Source organism: Cynocephalus volans, chromosome 16, assembly GCF_027409185.1.
Source record: "Cynocephalus volans isolate mCynVol1 chromosome 16, mCynVol1.pri, whole genome shotgun sequence".
In the NCBI taxonomy this organism is placed as follows: Eukaryota; Metazoa; Chordata; class Mammalia; order Dermoptera; family Cynocephalidae; genus Cynocephalus; species Cynocephalus volans.
The window spans coordinates 48,764,947-48,785,226 of record NC_084475.1 but is presented as its reverse complement, the minus strand read 5'-3'; the positions used below and the strand labels follow the sequence as shown (position 1 = coordinate 48,785,226).

The 20,280-nt window shown below is 35.9% G+C and overlaps 1 protein-coding gene across 1 annotated transcript in view; it reads right to left on the bottom strand.

Annotated features, from left to right (window-relative positions):
* The window catches only part of UHRF2 (ubiquitin like with PHD and ring finger domains 2), a 78,696-nt gene that overhangs the window by 43,149 nt on the left and 15,267 nt on the right, over positions 1–20,280 (bottom strand). Inside the window, exon 3 of the mRNA XM_063080528.1 lies at positions 14,697–14,956. Coding sequence (XP_062936598.1) covers positions 14,697–14,956 — 260 coding nt within the window. The remainder of the gene's footprint in view (positions 1–14,696; positions 14,957–20,280) is intronic.

Here is a 20,280-nt window from a genome sequence, read left to right as displayed (position 1 = left end):
TAGATAAAAAACAAACATAGAAGGGGCACATAAAATTCCCCTTAAAGCCAAGAACACGTCAAGAGCTCAAACACTTGTATTACCTAATATTAGTATTTTTCCTGAGCATCTTCACCTACATGTATCTTAACACTTATATAGTGATGAACCTAAAGTTCCAGTTAACCAAACTCGTTTCTTCAGATTCATATATCCAACTACACCTCTAACCCAGATGTCCCAGAAGCATCTCAAATTCAAAGTATCCAAAATGGAATTCCCCTACCCCATCATCTGCTGATGCTTAGTAGTCTCTGGAAGAAACCCTTCATGCTCTCAGAAATTTAGGCATTACCCCTAATTCCTCTTATAATGCCTCCATTGAGTTATTAAGTCCTCCTTACAATATTCCATTAACACTTCTCTGACATTACTCTATCCCCTTAGTTAAGATCTGTATTTCTCAGACTGCTGCCAACACCTCTCCCTGTCTTTAGGATCACACCTTTCAAACCAAAGTTAAGATTCTAAAACACAGATCTACTTAAAATATTTTGTGAAGTTTGGTAACAATGTTTATAGGCTATGGGAAAACAGGTACTCTCATACATTGCTGATCGGAATACAAAGTGGTACTTTTCCCATGTAGAGGGTAATCTGGCAGTAGCCAGCAAAATTACCTATACATTTACCTTCTGACCCAGGAACTCCACTTCTAAGAATCCATTCCAAACAAATACCAAATTCCCCATGAAAAGACATATACACAAGCTATTTAAAAACTGCACCATTTGTAATAGTAAAACTAGAAACAACCAAATGTCCACAACAGAAAGCCATTTAAGATAACATGGTACAGTTATATAATGAAATATGTTCCTATAGAAAAGGAAGAAATAACACATGCTGTTAAGTGATCTCCAGGATATATTAACTCAAAAAGCAAGGTGTAAACAGTATGTGTAGTGTGCTATTTTCTATCTAGTGTATGTACATGTAGATACAAATATATACATTTGTATATGTACACATACAAACCTGTGTTGGGCTAGCTGGTTAGCTCAGCTGGTTAGAGTGTGGTGTAACACCAAGGTCAAGGGTTCAGATGCCCATACCAGCCAACCACAAAAAAAAGAACACAAATATGTGTATACACATTTATATTTTAAAACAGAAGGGTAAAGCAAAACCAATAAATATTGTTACTTATAAAACAAGATAAGAAATAAGGTACAAGGAACCAGGATGGAGGCTCAATTTCTCTTAATGTACTTTTTTTTTTTGAGATTTAGCTATAGAACTACATAATGTTTCATATAACTATAAAACAAAATTAACAAAACGTGAGAAATCCCTAAAAACCAAAAGCAAAATATAACAAAAGTACACAACTGGTGGCTTAACTATACAGAGGAACTATTAAGTGATTTGAAAACACACTAAAATGACTATACAGCCAAATGATGCATTTCCTAAGGACAAAAAGAAATTTAAAGAACACTCAGTAGTCATATTGTTGGCAATATTAGTACTGTTAGTCTGAAACTACCATATGAATAGGATAAAGTAAATCAGCAGTAATATTAGGAACCATGATTTTCAGGGTAAGGGAAAAAATATAAATCTAAAGAGATTAAATATAACCCTTTAAATTTAATTGGAAATATCAATATAAAGCCATAGTATATTTGGTATTTCCTAGCTCTGTCCAATGAACAGACCTAGAGACATGACCAAATAAGTGCCAATGAATAGCCTAGACTACATGCTCTAAATACCACCTCTAACTAAAAACAACTGGGGCTCCTTGAGGAGATGGCTGAGACCAGGCCTGGGGCATCCTACTGTACTGGAACATGATGAAGCACTCAAAAACTATTATGTCAGGTTCAACTTGAAGGAGCCTCCACTGGCCAAAGATGGGATAATATGGGCACCAAAAATAACTGGGATAGATTAAAACAAGTGTTAATTTATTCTAAGTTCATTATACTTAAAAGTAAAAACCTCATTGGTCAACCTTTGGAGGATGGGGAACTTACCTATTCTGAAAACTGAAAAGGTCAAGAATCGGAGTTTATCCTACCTTTCACATACAAACCAATTGGTTATTAAGGAAAGCTCTTTATAAAAGAATTATAGCTAATAAGTGAAATAACAGAATGAGGAATCACCATTTTTAAACAATAAAACAGTAGATTTAGGTAAAGATTAATGGTTGCTAGAAGCATCACAAGCTGGTAACAAATTTTACAATGGATACATCGGGCTGACAATACCTGAATGAATCTTACCCTAAAAAGGGAGAAGAGGGTATTAGGTGTCTCCCAATGCCAATGCCACGCAACAGGTAAACACCATCTCTCAAGTAGTCTTTAAAAACAGAATATGAATCCAATCAAACGTCTAGAGGAAACTATTAGTTTTTCAGGAAACTAAAAAGTAACAGAAGAACATGCTGAATACCACTACAGAGAAGTAATTAGTAAAATCCAGAATGGGAAAACTATACAAGACAAACGACATAGTTTATTAAAGTAAATAACAAGGGGGGTAAAAGAGGGGAAATCTGTAGATTGAGACCTATCAACTAAATGTAATGTATAGACCTTGTTTTTGATCCTTACTCGAACAACCTAAGTAGATTTTTAAAGAAAACAAGAAACTGAACACTGACTGGTTATTTGATATTAAGGAATCATTGCAAATTGTACGTGGGATTTGTTATACTTTGTATCAGGGTCCCCAAGACCATCCCCAGGTTCAGTGATTCACTAGGAGAACTCAGAGGACTCCTCTTCACAGGATAGCACGTAGCTGTACTCATGGCTATGATTTACTACAGCAAAAGGACATAAAGCAAAATTAGGAAAGGGCAAAGGAACGTGTGGCAACAAGAGTAAACAAGCTCTAAGTCTGCTCTCAGTGGAGTCACACACAGGACATGCTTAATTCTTCCAACAACAAATTGTGACAACGTGTGAAATATTGTCTATCAGGGCAGCTCATTATAGAATACTCAAGGTTATCAGGGCCTGGTCACACATGTACTCAGTGCCTAACATACCAAAATTCCAGACTCCCAGTAGCAGGTATTCAGCATAAACCATATTGTTTACTCAGTTTATGCATGGCAAATTATTTTTTAAATCAGGAAATGATGGGATTCCTCCTGAAATCTAAGTTTCCAAACACCAGCCAAGGGCCAACTACACAAGCAGGATCAGTTTCAGATCTGATAATGTTAACTCTTCTAGGCAAACTCCAAGAAGAATCCTCCTTTTAGCTACTTCATCTGTTGGATCATCTGTTGGATGCTCTGGGAAGCAGATGTCAAGATGAAGATGACACCTATGAAAGATAGGAAGGAATAGAACTAGGCAGTCAAAGCCCTTAAACCATGATGCTGGTCTGTCACTTTGAAAGGTGAAGGAAGGAAGGAGAGTTGGGCAGGAAAAACCTCAGTGTGGTATAACTGACAAAGTCTTGACCAATCCAATGGTGAACTCAGGTGCAGAGATTAACCGTAGGGACCCATACTGGGCAAATTGCCTAGCCCTAGAAGTCCCATCCGTCCCACTTGGTCACTGGCTGGGGCATGCCAGGCAAGAACATATCCTTGGCTCAAATATAGTGGCAGATTGCAGAAGCTCTGTGGTTGAAGGTTATCAGCTAACCGCACTCCCTTGCCACTGGTCAGTAAAGTTCCTTCTTGAAGATCTGAGCAACGTACCGACCATACCACTAAAACCACTTATTAGACCATTTATGATTGAAATGATTTAAGGTTTGGAGTTTGTTTCAAAATGATGCAGTGTTGCTCAGGGATGCCAGTATAGATACAAAATAGTCCATAAGTTGATAAATGGTTGAAGCTAGGGGATGGGTTCATGCCACTATTCTCGACTTCTGCATGTTTAAAGATTTCCCAAATAAAAACAAAAAAATTTTTTTTTTTGTCTTTTTCGTGACCAGTAAGGGGACTGCCACCCTTGGTGTGGTGTCGCCCGCACCGCGCTCAGCCAGCAAGCGCACCAGCCATTCCTATATAGGATCCGAACCCACGGCGGGAGCGTCTCCGCGCTCCCAGCGCCGCACTCTCGAGTGCGCCATGGGGTCGGCCCATAAAAACAAATTAAAATGCTGCAAGTTAACCAAACACTAAACACAAAAAGCTCTTCCTATTTTTTTGAAGGTTTTTCCCCCTGTATATGTACAAAATTCAAAAGGTAACACTCAAGGCTTACATTACAATAAAGACAAGCAGTCTCTTGGCCCCAACCCACCATACTCCTGACCCCTCCTTGTTCCCTAGAGGCAACCACTTTCAATTCTTAGCTACTTATTTACTTCCATATTCTTAAATAAAATGCTTATGCTGTTTTAAAATGTTACTCTATCCGTTTCCTATACAGAGTTCACTTGCCTCCATCCTGCTCTTATGATTACTAACACAAGGTATCACCCAAAGTGTTCACATATATTTACAAAAATCCTTACGACAAGTAGACACTATTCTATCCCCATTTTACAGATAAGGCACAGAAATTAAACTTACTTGGGCAATAACAGAAAGTAGAGACATGGTTAAACTCTGATCATCTGGCTCTAGGCTCCACACTCTTAACAAGGGTTGACAAACTTTTTCTTGCTCTTAAGCACCTATACAAACTGTCGTTTATAAAAATCAGTTTTCCCCCCACACGTTGACTAAGTAGTATTCATAGCTAATTAACATAACATACTTTAATTATATTTCCTTTCTTCCACTTCACTCTTTCTGGTTGCTACTTACTTAGTGGCCCATGTACCTGCCATTACTCTATCTCTATTCTGCCACAGTTGTAAAACTCCTCTATGTTCGAATATTTCCAGCACTCTACTAATCTTTTGGGCTTCAAAATATTTCTTCTAGAGCCCTCTGTCCTATTCCAATCTGAACACCTTGCTCTGTAGACCTAGATCTATTTCATAGAGGTCATGTTGGGATCTCCTTCCATTACCTCCTATGCTAAATCCTGTTTCCTGGATACCGTATTGTTGTCTTTCTTGGTTTAAACCTTGGGTGGGGTAATTGTTCTCAGTCCTATTCCATGTGCCTACCTCCAAAGTACCTAGTGAATCCAAGGCCTGAGTCTTCCCAAGGTTTCCAATGCCAATTTACTTGCATGCTTGTGTTTGTTAGCTTCTCATCCTTAGGCTTGTTTTCTCTGGCCTAAGTTAGGTACCACTTATCCATTAGCATTTTACCTTCCAAAATTTTGCTTTTTGTGTTTGACTTTTTTGTCCTGCAGCATTTATGCATTTATTCTTTTACTGTCTTCTAGAGGAAAGGAGTACAAACATATATCTTAGTCTGCCATGTTTAACTGGAAATCTTTACTCACATTTATTCTTATTCACCACATACCATCTATGCTCCAGCCATACTAATCTACTCTCAGCCCCATAGTTCCTGCTGCTTAATCCTTGGTATCCTGCTGTTCTTCAGGAACACAACAAAAACCTGTAGGAAGCTAAACTGTTAATTATACCATACTCAGGAGAAAGTCTTTTCAAGTACATACAGCCACTCACAGCATTCCCTCTTCTGATGAGGTTTTATGTAGAGTTGAAGCAATCACTGCAAATTGGTCCAAGCACTTGTCCTCTTCCAGCATTTGCAGTGAGGAAAACTGGTTGGGCAGACTATATGAAACATTTTAGGAGGTGTGTAAACATAACCAGCTTTTTTTTTTTTTTTTTTTTTTTTTTAAAGATGACCAGTAAGGGGATCTTAACCCTTGACTTGGTGTTGTCAGCACCACACTCTTCCAAGTAAGCTACCTGGCCATCCCTATATAGGGATCCGAACCCATGGCCTTGGTGTTATCAGCACCATACTCTCCCAAGTGAGCTACAGGCCAGCCCTAACATAATCAACTTCTAAACGAAGCTCAAGGTATCTCCAAAGAAGTGGGGCACAGAGAGGTAAGAATGCATCAAGTTCAACTATACCTTCACTGTGATAAGGGACAACCCTATACCTGTGGAAAGAAGAAACTAGAGTCCTTCTTTCTCTTCTGCATGACTTCCTAGTTCTCAGAACCTGGAAGTCAAGGTATTACTCTAATTATAGGTTTAAGGAAAATTCTTCTAGTTAGCTACTTTGCACCCTTGAGTTTAGAACCACTAAAGACAATATTCCCAGTAAGCCTTAAATACACCCTAAGATTAAGTTTTCCCAATATATTTTCATTGCTCCATGTACAATGAAAGTCTTTTAGACTCACCCTTCAGAGCACACGCTTTTGATTATCCTTAACTATGTCACATCTTAGCAAAAACCGGCTTTTGCTAACAGAAAATAATCAATGAGTAAGCCGAGGGAATTAAGTTTCCGAGAAAGCTCTCTTGGGGGGGGGTGGGGAGACTACTAGAGAATAGTGAAACTACATTTTCTTAGGTGGATTGTACGCTAATAATTCTAAAAGACTCAAACTGTATTAAAGGCAGTATCACTGAAACCCTGTTCCTTCAAAACATGGTTTCCTGGGGCTAATATGTTTAAATAAGGACTCCATTCATCTGTAGGTTTCTAGTTTAGCAAATCTTTAATGTCATACCACATATAAAAAGAAAGCATTTCTTACTCTAATTGATAACATCATGAAGTTTCACATCTTAAATTTAAAGCTTACTCAGACAATTTAGAATTAACTTACTTAAAACTGCTTACAAAGGGATTTTACATAGCACATGGAAATAAATCTCAATTTTAGAACACTAACAATGGTGGGTAACTTTTTAATAACAGTGGAAACACAGTTAGGTTTAAAAAATACCTGTGACAAAAATATACTACCTCTAAGTATTATTTAAGAGTACTTACCAAAATAACCTGGTTTTATTAGTAAATGAAAAAACAAAGTTTGGTTCTATTATTAGATACTTTTCAACATTAGAAAAAAATACATAGATCAAGTAGATATTTATAGATAAGGAAATTAGAGCTTAAAGATTTGAAACAAAAAACCCATACCAATAAACTGAAGACCTGGAATTCAAACCAAATTATGAATCTAATGCCGAACTGTATAGTCTATGAAAAGAACCACTGGCTCTGTATACTTAACAGGCCCCTGGCATACCTGTTTGAAAAGTAGATTCCTGGGCCCTACTCAAGGTCTCCTTCCCCCTGTAGGTTATTAAAGGATTCCCCTTTAATAATGTGCATCTTAAACACCTTACCAGAGTAAATCTGCAGTGCTTTTGGCCATCTTTGAGAAACACTAATGTAAAGGGATGATGCATAAATTTGAAAAGGTAAAAGTCAACTGATATCTGTGAAGTCATTTTTCTAAGTACTACGTGATCTTACGACACATGGAAATGATAAGGTCACATGCGAGTCTAACATCTTCCCCTCTCCTAATTACCATCCATTTGGGACCCTGCAAGTCATAGAAGGTTAGAAGAAATACTCTAAGTCTCCAATAAGTACATTAGTAACAACCAAGAAGCAATAAGGCAGACTGGTCACTTGCACCAGGGTTGTGAAATTAAACCTTTCATTCTAGCTCCCTCTACTCAAGATCAATATGACACTAACTTCATTCAACGAAAATCTATTTCTCCCATCAAAACCCAGAAATTATTACATTTGACACTGCACAAAACATTTTTGGAACTCTTTTAGAAACAGATCACTACATCAATACAGTCAAGAAACAGAATTGTTACTTTACAGGAAAACTACTTTCATCTAAAAATACCACTTGATTTTATTCAGGATTGGCTCACTGACTTCTTTGCAGTAGCCATAATTAAGGCTACTCAAAAGCATGCACCACAGACTGAAAATAGCTCCAAAAGTCTTAAGGAATGCTGGGAGCAATGACAACATCCTAAGACATTTGCTAGATAAGCTTTTAATTACAGCCTAGTATAAGTTACTCCCAAAGTCCTAAGTGTGCTGTGACATTTCCATTTGATTTCAACTCCATGGTAAAGACTTGACACTGTATTTATTAAAAGCTGAATTTAACCTATTTGGTTTAAAAAACCCTTTTAATACAAATGAGTTAAGGGTCTTCCCCACAGAAAAATATACACAGGCATTTATGGACAAGTAAAGAACCTCTGGTTTATGACATCTGTTATGTGGGAGCATCATGACGGAAGAGAGAAGAAATAGAAACTTAAGTTAGGTTAATTACTTTATATGCTATATACAGACAATGTTTTATAGTATCTTTTCATAAGCATGTTTCTCCAAAAATGAGAGGCAGTAAGTAGTTGCAAGCATGTGCTTTGATGAATCCGGGTCTACTACTTACTAGCTCTCCAACATTGGGCAAGTTACTTAACCTCTTTACACCTCACAGTTATTTCCATTTTATAAATAAATTTCTACTTCATTGAGTTTTTAATAAGCATTACAGGAGATAATCCAAGTAAAGTACTTGTGTAGTGCTTGGCACATAGCATTATTTTAACAAGAGAATTACTGGATTAAGCTCCTATAGTTTAATTTTGATATCATTATGAAAAGGCTCTTAGCAATCATTTACCCAGGTTTAAAGGTTGCAACTTTGCTTAGGTATAGACTAATTATTCATTCTTAAAATATGACATAGAAATGTAACTTTTATAAGAATTTTTCCTTCTTTACATACATACTTCCTTGTTCACATTACCAGGTATTTTCTAGCTGAGTTGTCTCCTTTCAGAAATCAGCTAAAATATACAAATCAAGACCTCTAAATTAGACCACTGAACTTAAGAAAGCAATAAAAGAAAAGCAAGTCACTACACTAACAAATCGTTTTCTTAAGTTTACCTTTGTAATTGGGCTGTAAGAATACTAAAGGTACATGTTAAATCTTTGGAAGTAAGAAGATAAAGAGAACAGGTGGTGGTGTGGTAACTGTGGCCTAAAATTAAAGCCTAGACCATATGACTAACAATTTCATGTGTTTCTTTAGAGAATATTTGAATTGATCAAAAATTTACTGGCTGATTACACTGTAATGACCAGAGACTGAGTTGCTTCACCCACTGATAACATTTCAAAAAAAAAAAAAAAAAAAAAGCAGGGGCTGGCCCGTGGCTCACTCGAGAGAGTGTGGTGCTGATAACACCAAGGCCACGGGTTCGGATCCCATATAGAGATGGTCGGTTAGCTCAATGGGTGAGCATGGTGCTGACAACACCAAGTCAAGGGTTAAGATCCCCTTACCGGTCATCTTTTAAAGATAATATAAAAAAAAAAGCACATAGGGGAGAATGAAATCTAGTTCAATCCTATCTCAACTTCAAGAAGCCTGACTTAGAAGGACTGACTGGCATATTTAAAAGGCTAATTTAGGGCCGACCCCGTGGCGCATCAAGTGCGGCGCTGGGAACGCAGCAGCGCTCCCGCCGCGGGTTCGGATCCTATATAAGTGATGGCTGGTGCGTGCTCACTGGCTGAGGGCGGTGTGGCCGGTCACAAAAAGACGAAAAAAAAGAGGCTAATTTAACAGGAAAACCAAGACTAGATTTCAGAATACTCAACAATTAGAGTATTTTCCCCCACTCAAGAATTTAATAAATTCTCCATTCACAGATTATAGACATTACTTTATGTAAAGTTAATACAGATAAAGACTATACAGTGGAGAAATGGTGCCTCATTTAATGTTACCTACAGATCATTTAGTTTGAATGAAATATAATTTCTTTTAGAAAAGACTTTGAGTTCTAATAACATTGTATGGAAACAGAATGAGGGAATCAACAAGCCACATACCACCTAGACATGTGCTAAAATAAATGAACATTTATTCTTCAGGTATTGTGTATCATGTTTGGCTTTTAATAAAATATTTACTATACTTAGTTAAACTGCTAAATATTAACACCTTTATCCCACATTGCTCTTTAGTAGCAGGTGCCTGATAGCAACGAACAAGGCTGAAGGGGGGGAAAAAATGAGTGGTTCTCAAATTTGAGTGTACATCACAATCACCCAGAGGACTTATTAAATACACACTGTTGGGCCAACACAAGAGATTGATTCATTATATCTGGAGTGAGCCCAAGAATTTGCATTTCTAACAAGTGATGCTGGTGCTACTGGCCAAAGACCATACCTTGAGAACCACTGGTGATTCTCAATCATGGCTGCACGTTAAAATCACAGGGGAAGAACATTTGAAAACACCAATGCCTAGAGGGACCCTCAAATCAATTATATTAGAAGTTCTGCAGGGGTAGGTTCCAGGCACTGATATTTTTAAAAACTTCCTTGATGATGTGTAGCCAGTGTTGAAAACCACTAGTCTAGGTAATTAAAATGAATCTAAACCAAATCCACTGTGAACAAATGTTTCTTAAGAAAGGAGGACAAAGATTTTAACATCTGTCTGCTGAAAAAGCAGCCAAGTGATGAGTACAGATAAAATTCAGTGTGATGACCTCAGCTGCTGACATACCTATGGTTTAACTCAACAAAAGAAGTTGTATGTGTGCTTTTGGCTTTTTAAATCCCAGGCAAAGTCTAAAGCAAATCTTTAGGTCATAGTTGCTAAATATACAGTAGTTTACCTTTGAAGGTAATAGAAATGTAGGTTACTGCCAATTACATGTAACATGTCTGGACTGAATGACAATACTGCATACTGGTTAACTCCTAGGGTCTCAAGTCAGACAATTTAGTGGATATGACCTTTGGCAAGTTACATAATTAAGCTTTGGTTTCTTCATACGAAGAGTTAATATAACTAACATTACAGTTGTGCTAAAGATTATATGAGTATCCATGTAAGAAGTTAGCTCAAAGCCTGGCACATAAGACAGTACAATCCAGGAAACTATAAACTATGCTACGGACATTACCTACCAGTAACACTAAGAAAATGATTGTCCTGCAAGTTTACCTCTTCTGCTTCAATCAACATCATGGTCTCTACTCTCAAGATTACAGTCACAGTTTTGTGAATTTACATGTTCGGGACCCTTAAGAATGTTAACTTTTAATATATTAACTACAGAGAGGATAATTGATAGGAATAAACACTTAGGAAGCTGTTTATGCCCTAAAGGGGTGTTTTTAAAAATTTAGAAATTCCTTGGAATCCTTTAAATCTCTAGAGTCTAAATTTAATATTCTACAATCAACTTTCTCCCCCAAGTACTAACTAAGTTGGGTGACTTTTAATAAAACAAGGGTGATGATAGATGAGTGATACAGAACAGCAATCAGAAAAAAAAAATCCACAAATGTCTACTTCATGCCAGGTACTGTGATCTAACCCCACATGTCTACTTTACCCCACATGTCTACTTTACGTTATTTGCGGTAACGGTGATTCAGAGTTAACAGCATAATCTAGGCCTTAAGATTGACGAACTATGGAATCTTCACAAGAAGCTTCAACAATTCAGCCTGTATTTAAAAAAAAACTATGGAAAAGGGACACTTACAAACAGGAAAACTCAAATTTTAAAACATCTCAAATTTCAACTTTTTTTTCATGAATTTACAGTGTTTGTATCTATAATTGAGAGAAAAAAGTGGAGACAGACTAGGAAACAAATGATTTCATTTATATTTTAGAATAATGGCTAATATTACATCTTAACCTTTTATTTTTTAAAGCCCATCTACCTAAATCTGTAAAGGCTATCATTCCTAATAGGCTAAAAATTGTTTTTAACTCTGCTCTGAATGGAGTGGGAATTGAATATGCAAGAGGATACCTATTTATCTTGGTCTGATTCAGCAAGCAATTTTGTCTTAATGAAGTTGAAAGACAGAATTCAACTGCTCCAATAATATGTTAGATTGATACTAGCTTTTAAGCAACTCCATTTTAAACTGACAAACACTACATATCCAAAAAGAATTCCAGAGGCAGTTTCCTTGATCCCATGTACAATACTTTCCTGCCTTTGCTAAATGAGAGCTTGTTCAAACTACACTGCTACACTCAGGTCTGGATATATGATTATGCACAGGTTTGCTGAATAAGCAGATTACTGTCAACTTACTCTAGTAGGAGAAAAATGAAAAGTAAGTTCATTGAGGGAAATATGGTAGTACTTAATCAGTACAAATGGAACGGGATGGTAGCCTATAAGTACTTAAAGCCTATTTAGTTAAAGTACTAAAAAACGACTGAGGGGCCGGCCTGTGGCTCACTCGGGAGAGTGTGGTGCTGATAAAAAATGACTGAGAAACACTAGCTCGGAAGTAAAAATTACACTAAAGTTAGAGATCATCTAATACAATCACTGACTTTTTAAATTTTCTTTGCAGTGTGTCATCTCTACTAATTCTTCTGATCTATGGTTGTAGATGGTCAATGCTTGTTAATTGGCTTCTTCAAAACAGACCATTCTCTGTCTTTAGGGCTTTGACTGATAAGAAGTTTAGGTTATCCTTAAACTTACCTTTTCTGTTGTACAGAACTTCCTTCTAGATAAAGCTTTTAAAATACGAATACTATCATGATCCAAGTCTTTCAAGCTAAATATTTAGTTCTTTCAAATACTCATTAGTTTTACCTTTAGTTCTACTCTGAACATGCATCAGGTCCTGTTGGTATTGTCTTTAAAACTTGAGAGCTGGAGGACAATATTCCAAGAAGAGAATAGCCAGCCTAGTACAACAATAGCATCATCTACCTTATTCTAGAAAGCTTACTTATAAGACAGGTTTACAGTTTAACTATTTCACAGCCACATTCTATTGACTCCTTTGGCGCTTATTACTTCATAAAAATCTGTTTATTACTACTCCTAGGATATATACTCCACCAACTCTCTTCAATATATCCTCCATCCAATGAGGAACTTGTTGGATTACTTATCGAAAACATGTACTTTTTATTTTTTAATTCACTTCTCTATTCATGAGGAATGAAACTTTTAAAGGAGTTATAATCACATCCATATTTCTAGGTGCTTATGCCAGGCTTTTGTTATCTGAGACTTTTATCCAGGGACTCATCTATATTTTATACTATATTTTATAAAATCCTTTTCTCTTTTTAAACATGACATTTACCTACCACACTAAGCTTCTGTTATCTTTTAATTCTCAAAGAAAGTTCAGCTATCATTATCTTTTAAGTTGCTAGCACTGAAACATTTACTTCCATCACATGAGATTATTTAGGGCACATAATTTTAGTCTTCTCATGCATGTTGGATTTAGATTCCCTTTTACTAACATTTATTCTAATAAACACAAATTTCTCTTTCATTAAAGAAATAGCCAAATAAATGCTATGGTACTGTGTTTTGTGTTCTACTATTACACCAAATTCAAACACTCGACCTATCCCTTAGAGAGTCTTACTCCATAACAAACCTTAAGAGCCCCTAAAACTGTAAAATTTAATAGGTCTTAGTTCACTTAGTCTTTAAAGTTTCTTACTCCATTTCTATGCTGGGCCATACTAAACAATCTTTTTTGCACATTAAAAACTAATTTATTAGCCAGACTCAGACCCCCAGGTAGCAGTTTTCCTAGTTATTTCTTCCATTCTCCAAGAGATAAAGCTCAATCAATAACTTAAACACTATTTATTAAAAGTAGATACCACAAATAGCTAAAGTCCCCCACAACTGTAGCAGCTTGCCTTTTTGCCACGGCATTTATAAATCCAGAGACTGCTTATTATCAACACACCAACTTCAATCCCTTTACTCCACCCTCAAAGCCTCAATTCACCAATATTGTCAATCCTGGCCAATCCCAGATCTTAATAATCATTCTAGCTGTTGGTTCTATTACCATCTACTACGGTAAAAAGCAGTATGATGGCTCAAATGATGGCTCATTTAAAATAAGCAATGTTGGCAGGTTAGTCACAACCACAAATCAGAAAAGTAAAGATTAAATGGATCTACTTTTTCCCCCCCTTTCCAGGAATCCTGGAAATGTGAGTTGTCCCTAAAGTCATTTTATACCATCTGTGTTAGGGAAAAAATCCAGTCACTCTAGGATTTTGAACTATTCTATTTGATAAGACTTTGGCAGCATAATATTTTCCATACATATTAAGTGGTACATACTCATATTACTAGAGTGGTAACTTAAGTTTATTTAGTGTCCCAACAGTAACTTTTGTGCCAGAATTTTAAAAATAGCCAAAAAAACCCCAATCTGTGTTAGAATCTAGGCCCTCAAAGAAAATTCTCAACACTATTTTCATACTAACATTTTAAAACATTTCATTGAGGGAGGAGGATTGGGCAGTGACTACTAATGGGCATGCAATTTCTTTCAGGGAGATAAAAGTGTTCTAGAATTAGTTTGTGGTAATGCACAATCCTGTGAATGTTAAAAATATTGAATTATATCTTTTAAAAGGGTAAACTGTGTGTGAATTACCTCAATAAAAGCTGTTTAAAAATATTTTGGCCCCACTCTAACAGTTATTACACTACGTCTTAAAATACATACCAAAAAATCTAATATAATAGAGGAAGAGACCAAAAGCAATCTGCACATCCTAAATTAAGCCAGGTATTGGGATACTAAAAACCACTTTTGAGCCAGAGATGACTGAGTTAAAGGGCCCTTATTCATTAGATTACAACCACCAAAGAAACAAAGAGTAATAGATTGAAAATGACTTCTAAATGATTTCTTCAGAAAGACAATTTAAAATAATCTTGAAATGGTAGCTTTTGCTTCTATAAACAAAAACATGAATGAAGTCCTCAACACCATGAGCACTTACTCATCATACTTGATATGATAAATAACGTCTTCATCAGCAGCAACAGAGTCTGAATTAGACGTAGAAGGTACATTGTCCAATTTATTTGTGTTCTCTTTGTAATTATGATTTACATTTCCATTAGTCCTTTTATAAGAACTGCCATTCTTCAGTGGAGTTTTGCCACGTGAATGTCCTTCAGAAGCTCTAGTAACACTATGTATATGTGCTTCAAACCAAGCACCAAGGCCGACATCTCTGGCATCCACCAATTCATTTACCTAAAAAAAGTTTAAAATTAGTTAATGAAGCGTAATTTCATCTATTGCTTCAAAAACCTTAATATAAGTCAAGTTATTTGACGGTTATCATGAAAAACAATATTTGCTCTAATGTTTAAAGTGATTTAAAAGGTAAGAATCAAAGCTATTCTCTTTGGATTGTACTATTTTGTTATTTACTAAAATGAAAATTAACTTTCCTCCCAATTTCCTTCAATGAAATAGGTGTTTTCTTTAACTACTCCTTACCCATGTCTACGCTAATCTTTTAAAAATATAATTCATGTGTACCCAAGAGTCATTCTGGCAAGTCATCTAGTTAGAATGTCATTAAATAGAAAGCCAGAATTTTAAACTATGATGACTGTGTTAATTTCCTCCATTAATTTCTTCATAATCCTAAAGATAACTTACACAGCCCAACTAGAAAACTGTAAAGTATTAAACAGAAAAAGTTTGAAAAAGAATTATGCATAAGAACACGAAGAGTCTAGTGAACCCATCTATACAAAATGGGGTTAAGTTGTACTACAAGTCAGTAACTCACTAGGCAAATACTGTACATTTATCACCTCAAAGAAAAATAAATATAAAAAGAACAGGGCTATAAGGTATAAAATGGATGTAGTCAAGCCTAGTGGGTGATCCAGAACTAAATCATACAATCTGACAAAAAGGTAAACAAGAGTATTAAAAAATAGGTAGATCAGAGAATTAAAAAATGGAAGCACATATAAAAAAATTCTCTCCTAAAAAAATCTGAGAACACTGGTCTAAAAGGTCAAGGACTTTTCGGGACAATAACCAAGAGTGATCCCTTCAACAGAAAGAAATGAAATCACCAACCCAAGATCAACATGTCATCAAGGTAGCTGTTCCTTGAGGTTATGAGACCACTCAAGGTGTCTTATATAATTCTGACAGATGGCATAGCTTAGGGGGAAAATATATACTAAAAGTTAAATATACACATGCCAGATATTACACAAGGTTCCTTATTTAGGTTTGTCTAACCCTAACAAGCTTAATAACTCCTACTTCACAAAATAAGGAAACAAAGGCTCTGAGAAATTAACTTGCTGTAGGTGAAAGCTAATGAAATATAAAGCCAGGATTCAAGGACTCTTGACCTTGAAGCTTACGTTCTTGCCATTATACCATGAAGCTTGATATAGATGACAAGACAGGTAAACAGGAACTTCAAAGGTAAGCAATGAACTTAGAAATAAGGTACGAAAAGTATAAGAAGATTGCAAACCACCACATTGACACAGAAGGTAGAGAACAAACAAAACCAAAAAGTATTTAACTATTATTACCAGACATGGTAGCAACGAAATAGCTTCAAAGACATAAGATTCAATACAACAGAATGAAAAGTTTAAGAGAAAACAGACCTAAGGGCCAACCAGGCTAGGTATGACAAAGAATGAGAGATGGACTGGTATACATTTCATAAATAAATTCATGTATTAAATGGATATAGGCTCATTTCTTCCATAATAGTCACTGACAAATTTAAAGAAATGTAGTCCCTTATAGGCAACACAGAAAATGAAAGATAATCAATGTTAAGGTCCATCATAATTGGGAGAATAACAGGTTACTACTCTTTCACAGTAAATCAAAGTCTACGAGGTTTCATATACCAGTACACAAATATTGTTGTAGCAGAGAATATAACATAGTTGTTAACAGCAGAAATATACATTAAGCAATATAAACCTTACTTATGGAACAGTAAGAGGTACAAATGAAATACTGAATTTGACTATTGAATATGAGAAACTAGCAGGCAGATCTAGTATCTGGATACCTCAATATTCAGCAATACAATTAGAGTTAACAGAAACCTAAACCCACCTAAAAATACCACCATTGCTTAAACATCACACATAGAACTTACTAGTTCACAAAGGGCATTCTTTGAGTAGATAGAGTAAACCTAGATTTATAACTGATAATAAGACAATAAAATTTGTAGTTCTTGTTAAGTATAGTTGTCTCCTGGTATCCATGGGGGATTGGTTCCAGAACCTCCCACACATACCAAAATCCACAGATGCTCAATCCCTGATGTAAAATGGTGTATTTGCATATAACGAACGCACACCTTCCTGTATACTTTAAATCATCTCTAGATTACTTATAACACCTAATACAATGTAAATGTTACGTAAACAGTTGTCACTGTTCCCTAAACAATACAGTATAACGAGAAAAACAGTGCAGATACAATTTTTTTCCAAATATTTTTCATCTGTTGTTGGTCGAATCCACAGATGCAGAACCCATGGATATGGAGGACCAACTGTAAAGTGAACTATTCACAATAATGCATATAAATTGGGTGGGGGGAAATGCTGTTAAATTCACAAGTTTTTGCACATTACAGACATACTAAGTTAGGCCAAACTGCATGCAAGAGGTGAAAGCTCTTTTGCAAAGCCTAGGTTTTGAAGGCAGTTAAGAAAAATATTTAAACCTGTGTGATCAACATGAAAACAGATGATACTGCCATGGTAATTTCCACTAGATTACTTAGAAAGCTAAGTACTGAAGTAGTCACCCAGAAGAGAGTAGCAAAAAAAACCAGGATGACAAAAAGATGAGAACAGAATTTATGTGTGTGGGAACATTGTACCCATGGGATTTTGAGGTAACAGAGTGACAACACAGAGAGGTTAATGCCATTGAAAGAACTACATTTCTCAAGAGAAAGGGGCACACCACACAGAGCCACACAGGGAAATGCCAGGTTTGGTCAGGAGGCAGAAAGAACTAGGGAAAGGGGGGACCCAGAGCCTTTGTGTTTTCCAGGAAACAATTTAAGGTTGGCTACTTTGAATAATGGTGGTGGGCTCTGGATTATAGGGACGGTCTCTAGTTGGCTGGTACCTAGCTTTGAGGTGATTAGGGCAGAGGAATATTAGCTTGGTGTGTGAGAGTTACATAAGAGTTGGTTGGGGGTATGAACTCAGGACTGGTTGCTCTGTATACAAAAGGCAGGCTCACTGACAAGTTGTTTACAGTCTTTAGAAAATTAGCTAGCCCTGGAAAGGGCAGTCTCTCCCCAGCCAGCATGCTCTCCCCACTCCCCCCTCCTTAAAGATGTCAAAATATCATGAAATATAAAAATTTTAAGGAAGATTAATATGGGCAGGAAGTTTGAGATGAAAAGTCACTGGGAAAATTTTTCTGAAAAGCCAACTATATGAATCTGCACTTAAGAGCTGAATTTATTCATATCAAAGGTATAGCCACATTTAGAGGAAAGTCTTCCATATGTCCAAGTATTTGATAAAAAAACAAAAAACTTGCTGCATGGGAGGCAAGGAGGAATCACTATAAAATAAAATACCAACAGCAAATATTTGAGAGTTTAAGAGTTTACTGTGTGGGTATATTTCCAAGCCATTTTATTTGCTCTATAGAAAACACTCCAACTCTGTAGATAAACCTCGATTCAAGTCTTTAATCTATCACCTACTAGAACAAGTTGCTTAACTTGTCCCAGCTTCATACCTTGCAGTGTATTAGAACATACCTCACAATGTACATAAGAAAATCCATATAATGTCCCAACCTAGCAAGCATATAGTATGCACAAATGAAACTGTCTCCTTACACAAAGTATTCAACTTTATGACTCATTAAAACACAGAATACAATCTTATTGCCATATTCTGCTTAGTTTTAGCAATTTACTGTAACATACATTGTCCTTTAATTCCAATACAAAATCATTCCTCTTTTCTAATGAGGTTCAGACATGAAAAACACTTGCCCTCAAGAGATATAGCTAAAAAATGTGAGAGCTAAGCTGAGAACATAGGTTTCTCCAACTCTGAACATGATTCATATTCATGTTTCTTCAGTTACAAATCAAAAAATGCAATATAGTTCTACTTATATAACAATCAGAAACAGGAAAATTAGGACTACATAAATAGGTTAAAGGTTATTAATAGGTTGTTAAAGGTTAAAGTTAATAAAGTGCAAAGGAATGATTACCATAGAGATTGTACAACTATGAAAAGGGATTATAATCAGGAGGGGGGCACATGGGAAGTTCTAGGGGTATTGCTATTTCCTAACTTGAGTGCTTTATAGACACTGACTTCATAATATTTCACTAAATTCTATTCTTTTGTATTGTGTATTACATTTCATAATCAAAAAGTTTAAATATTAAGAAGCAGAACTGCACTGTGAACAAATACAGGAATATACTAAAAAAATGATTTTTACTTAGATTACTGATAATTTTCATTTAAAAAATGTAAGAAGTTTAACAGTGCTACACACTGTGCTAAACTCTAAAATCTTACCATCATCATTCCAAACAGTCATCATTTAGGCCAGGATGACAGCCATTTCAAAGGTAGAATCTTATTTGAGTCATATAAAGCTTCCATATCCAAAAACTAAAATTAAAATCAGTTTAGGTGTCAAAAGTGTACTTTGTTTCAGAAAATAGTTACTAATCTAGAGTCAGTGTGATTCAATTTATGTTCAATGTATAATGGGAAAGGATAGACCCAGCCTCTACACAACCTTCCACAGACTCCCAAATATGATGAAGCTGGCCGTTTAACTCAGTTGGTTAGAGCGTTGTGCTGAAACCAAGGTCCAGGGTTTGATCCCTATACTGGCCAGCTAACAAAAATAAATAAATAAACAAATGTTATGATATCTAGTTTCTTTCAACGAACATGAAACTATCTAAAAGTAACCAAATGTTGCTCAGAGTTATCAAATAGGGCAAAGAAGAATGACATTGGGTAATAACTTGATCAAAATTTCACCTTAATATATTGTTTAAAGTTTTACCTATGCCAGTTTTGAGTAAAGTTAATTTGAAAATCCACCTTTTGTATCTGCTTATGAGGTCCCAAAGGATACTTCAATCAAAAGGAAAGAAAGGTCCCCAAACTTTGCTTCCTCGTTCGTCAAACAGTTTTAATTACAGAAAGCTCTATATATCTATAAAAGTAAAATCTTTACAAAGCAAAAGTGGCACAGACAAGAATTCAAAATAAAGGAAAAAAATATTCTCCATTTTTAAGTGACCTAGAAGCATTTTTTTTTTTTTTTTTTTTTTTTTTTTGTCGTTTTTCGTGACCGGCCCTCAGCCAGTGAGTGCACCGGTCATTCCTATATAGGCTCCGAACCCACAGCGGGAGCGTCGCCGCGCTCCCAGCGCCGCACTCGGTGCGCCACGGGCTCGGCCCGACCTAGAAGCAATTTAACAAAATTCTGATATCCTAACTACTCTTGTACTAAGGAAAATACAGAAAATTCAAAGCAAATTCAAAACAAAT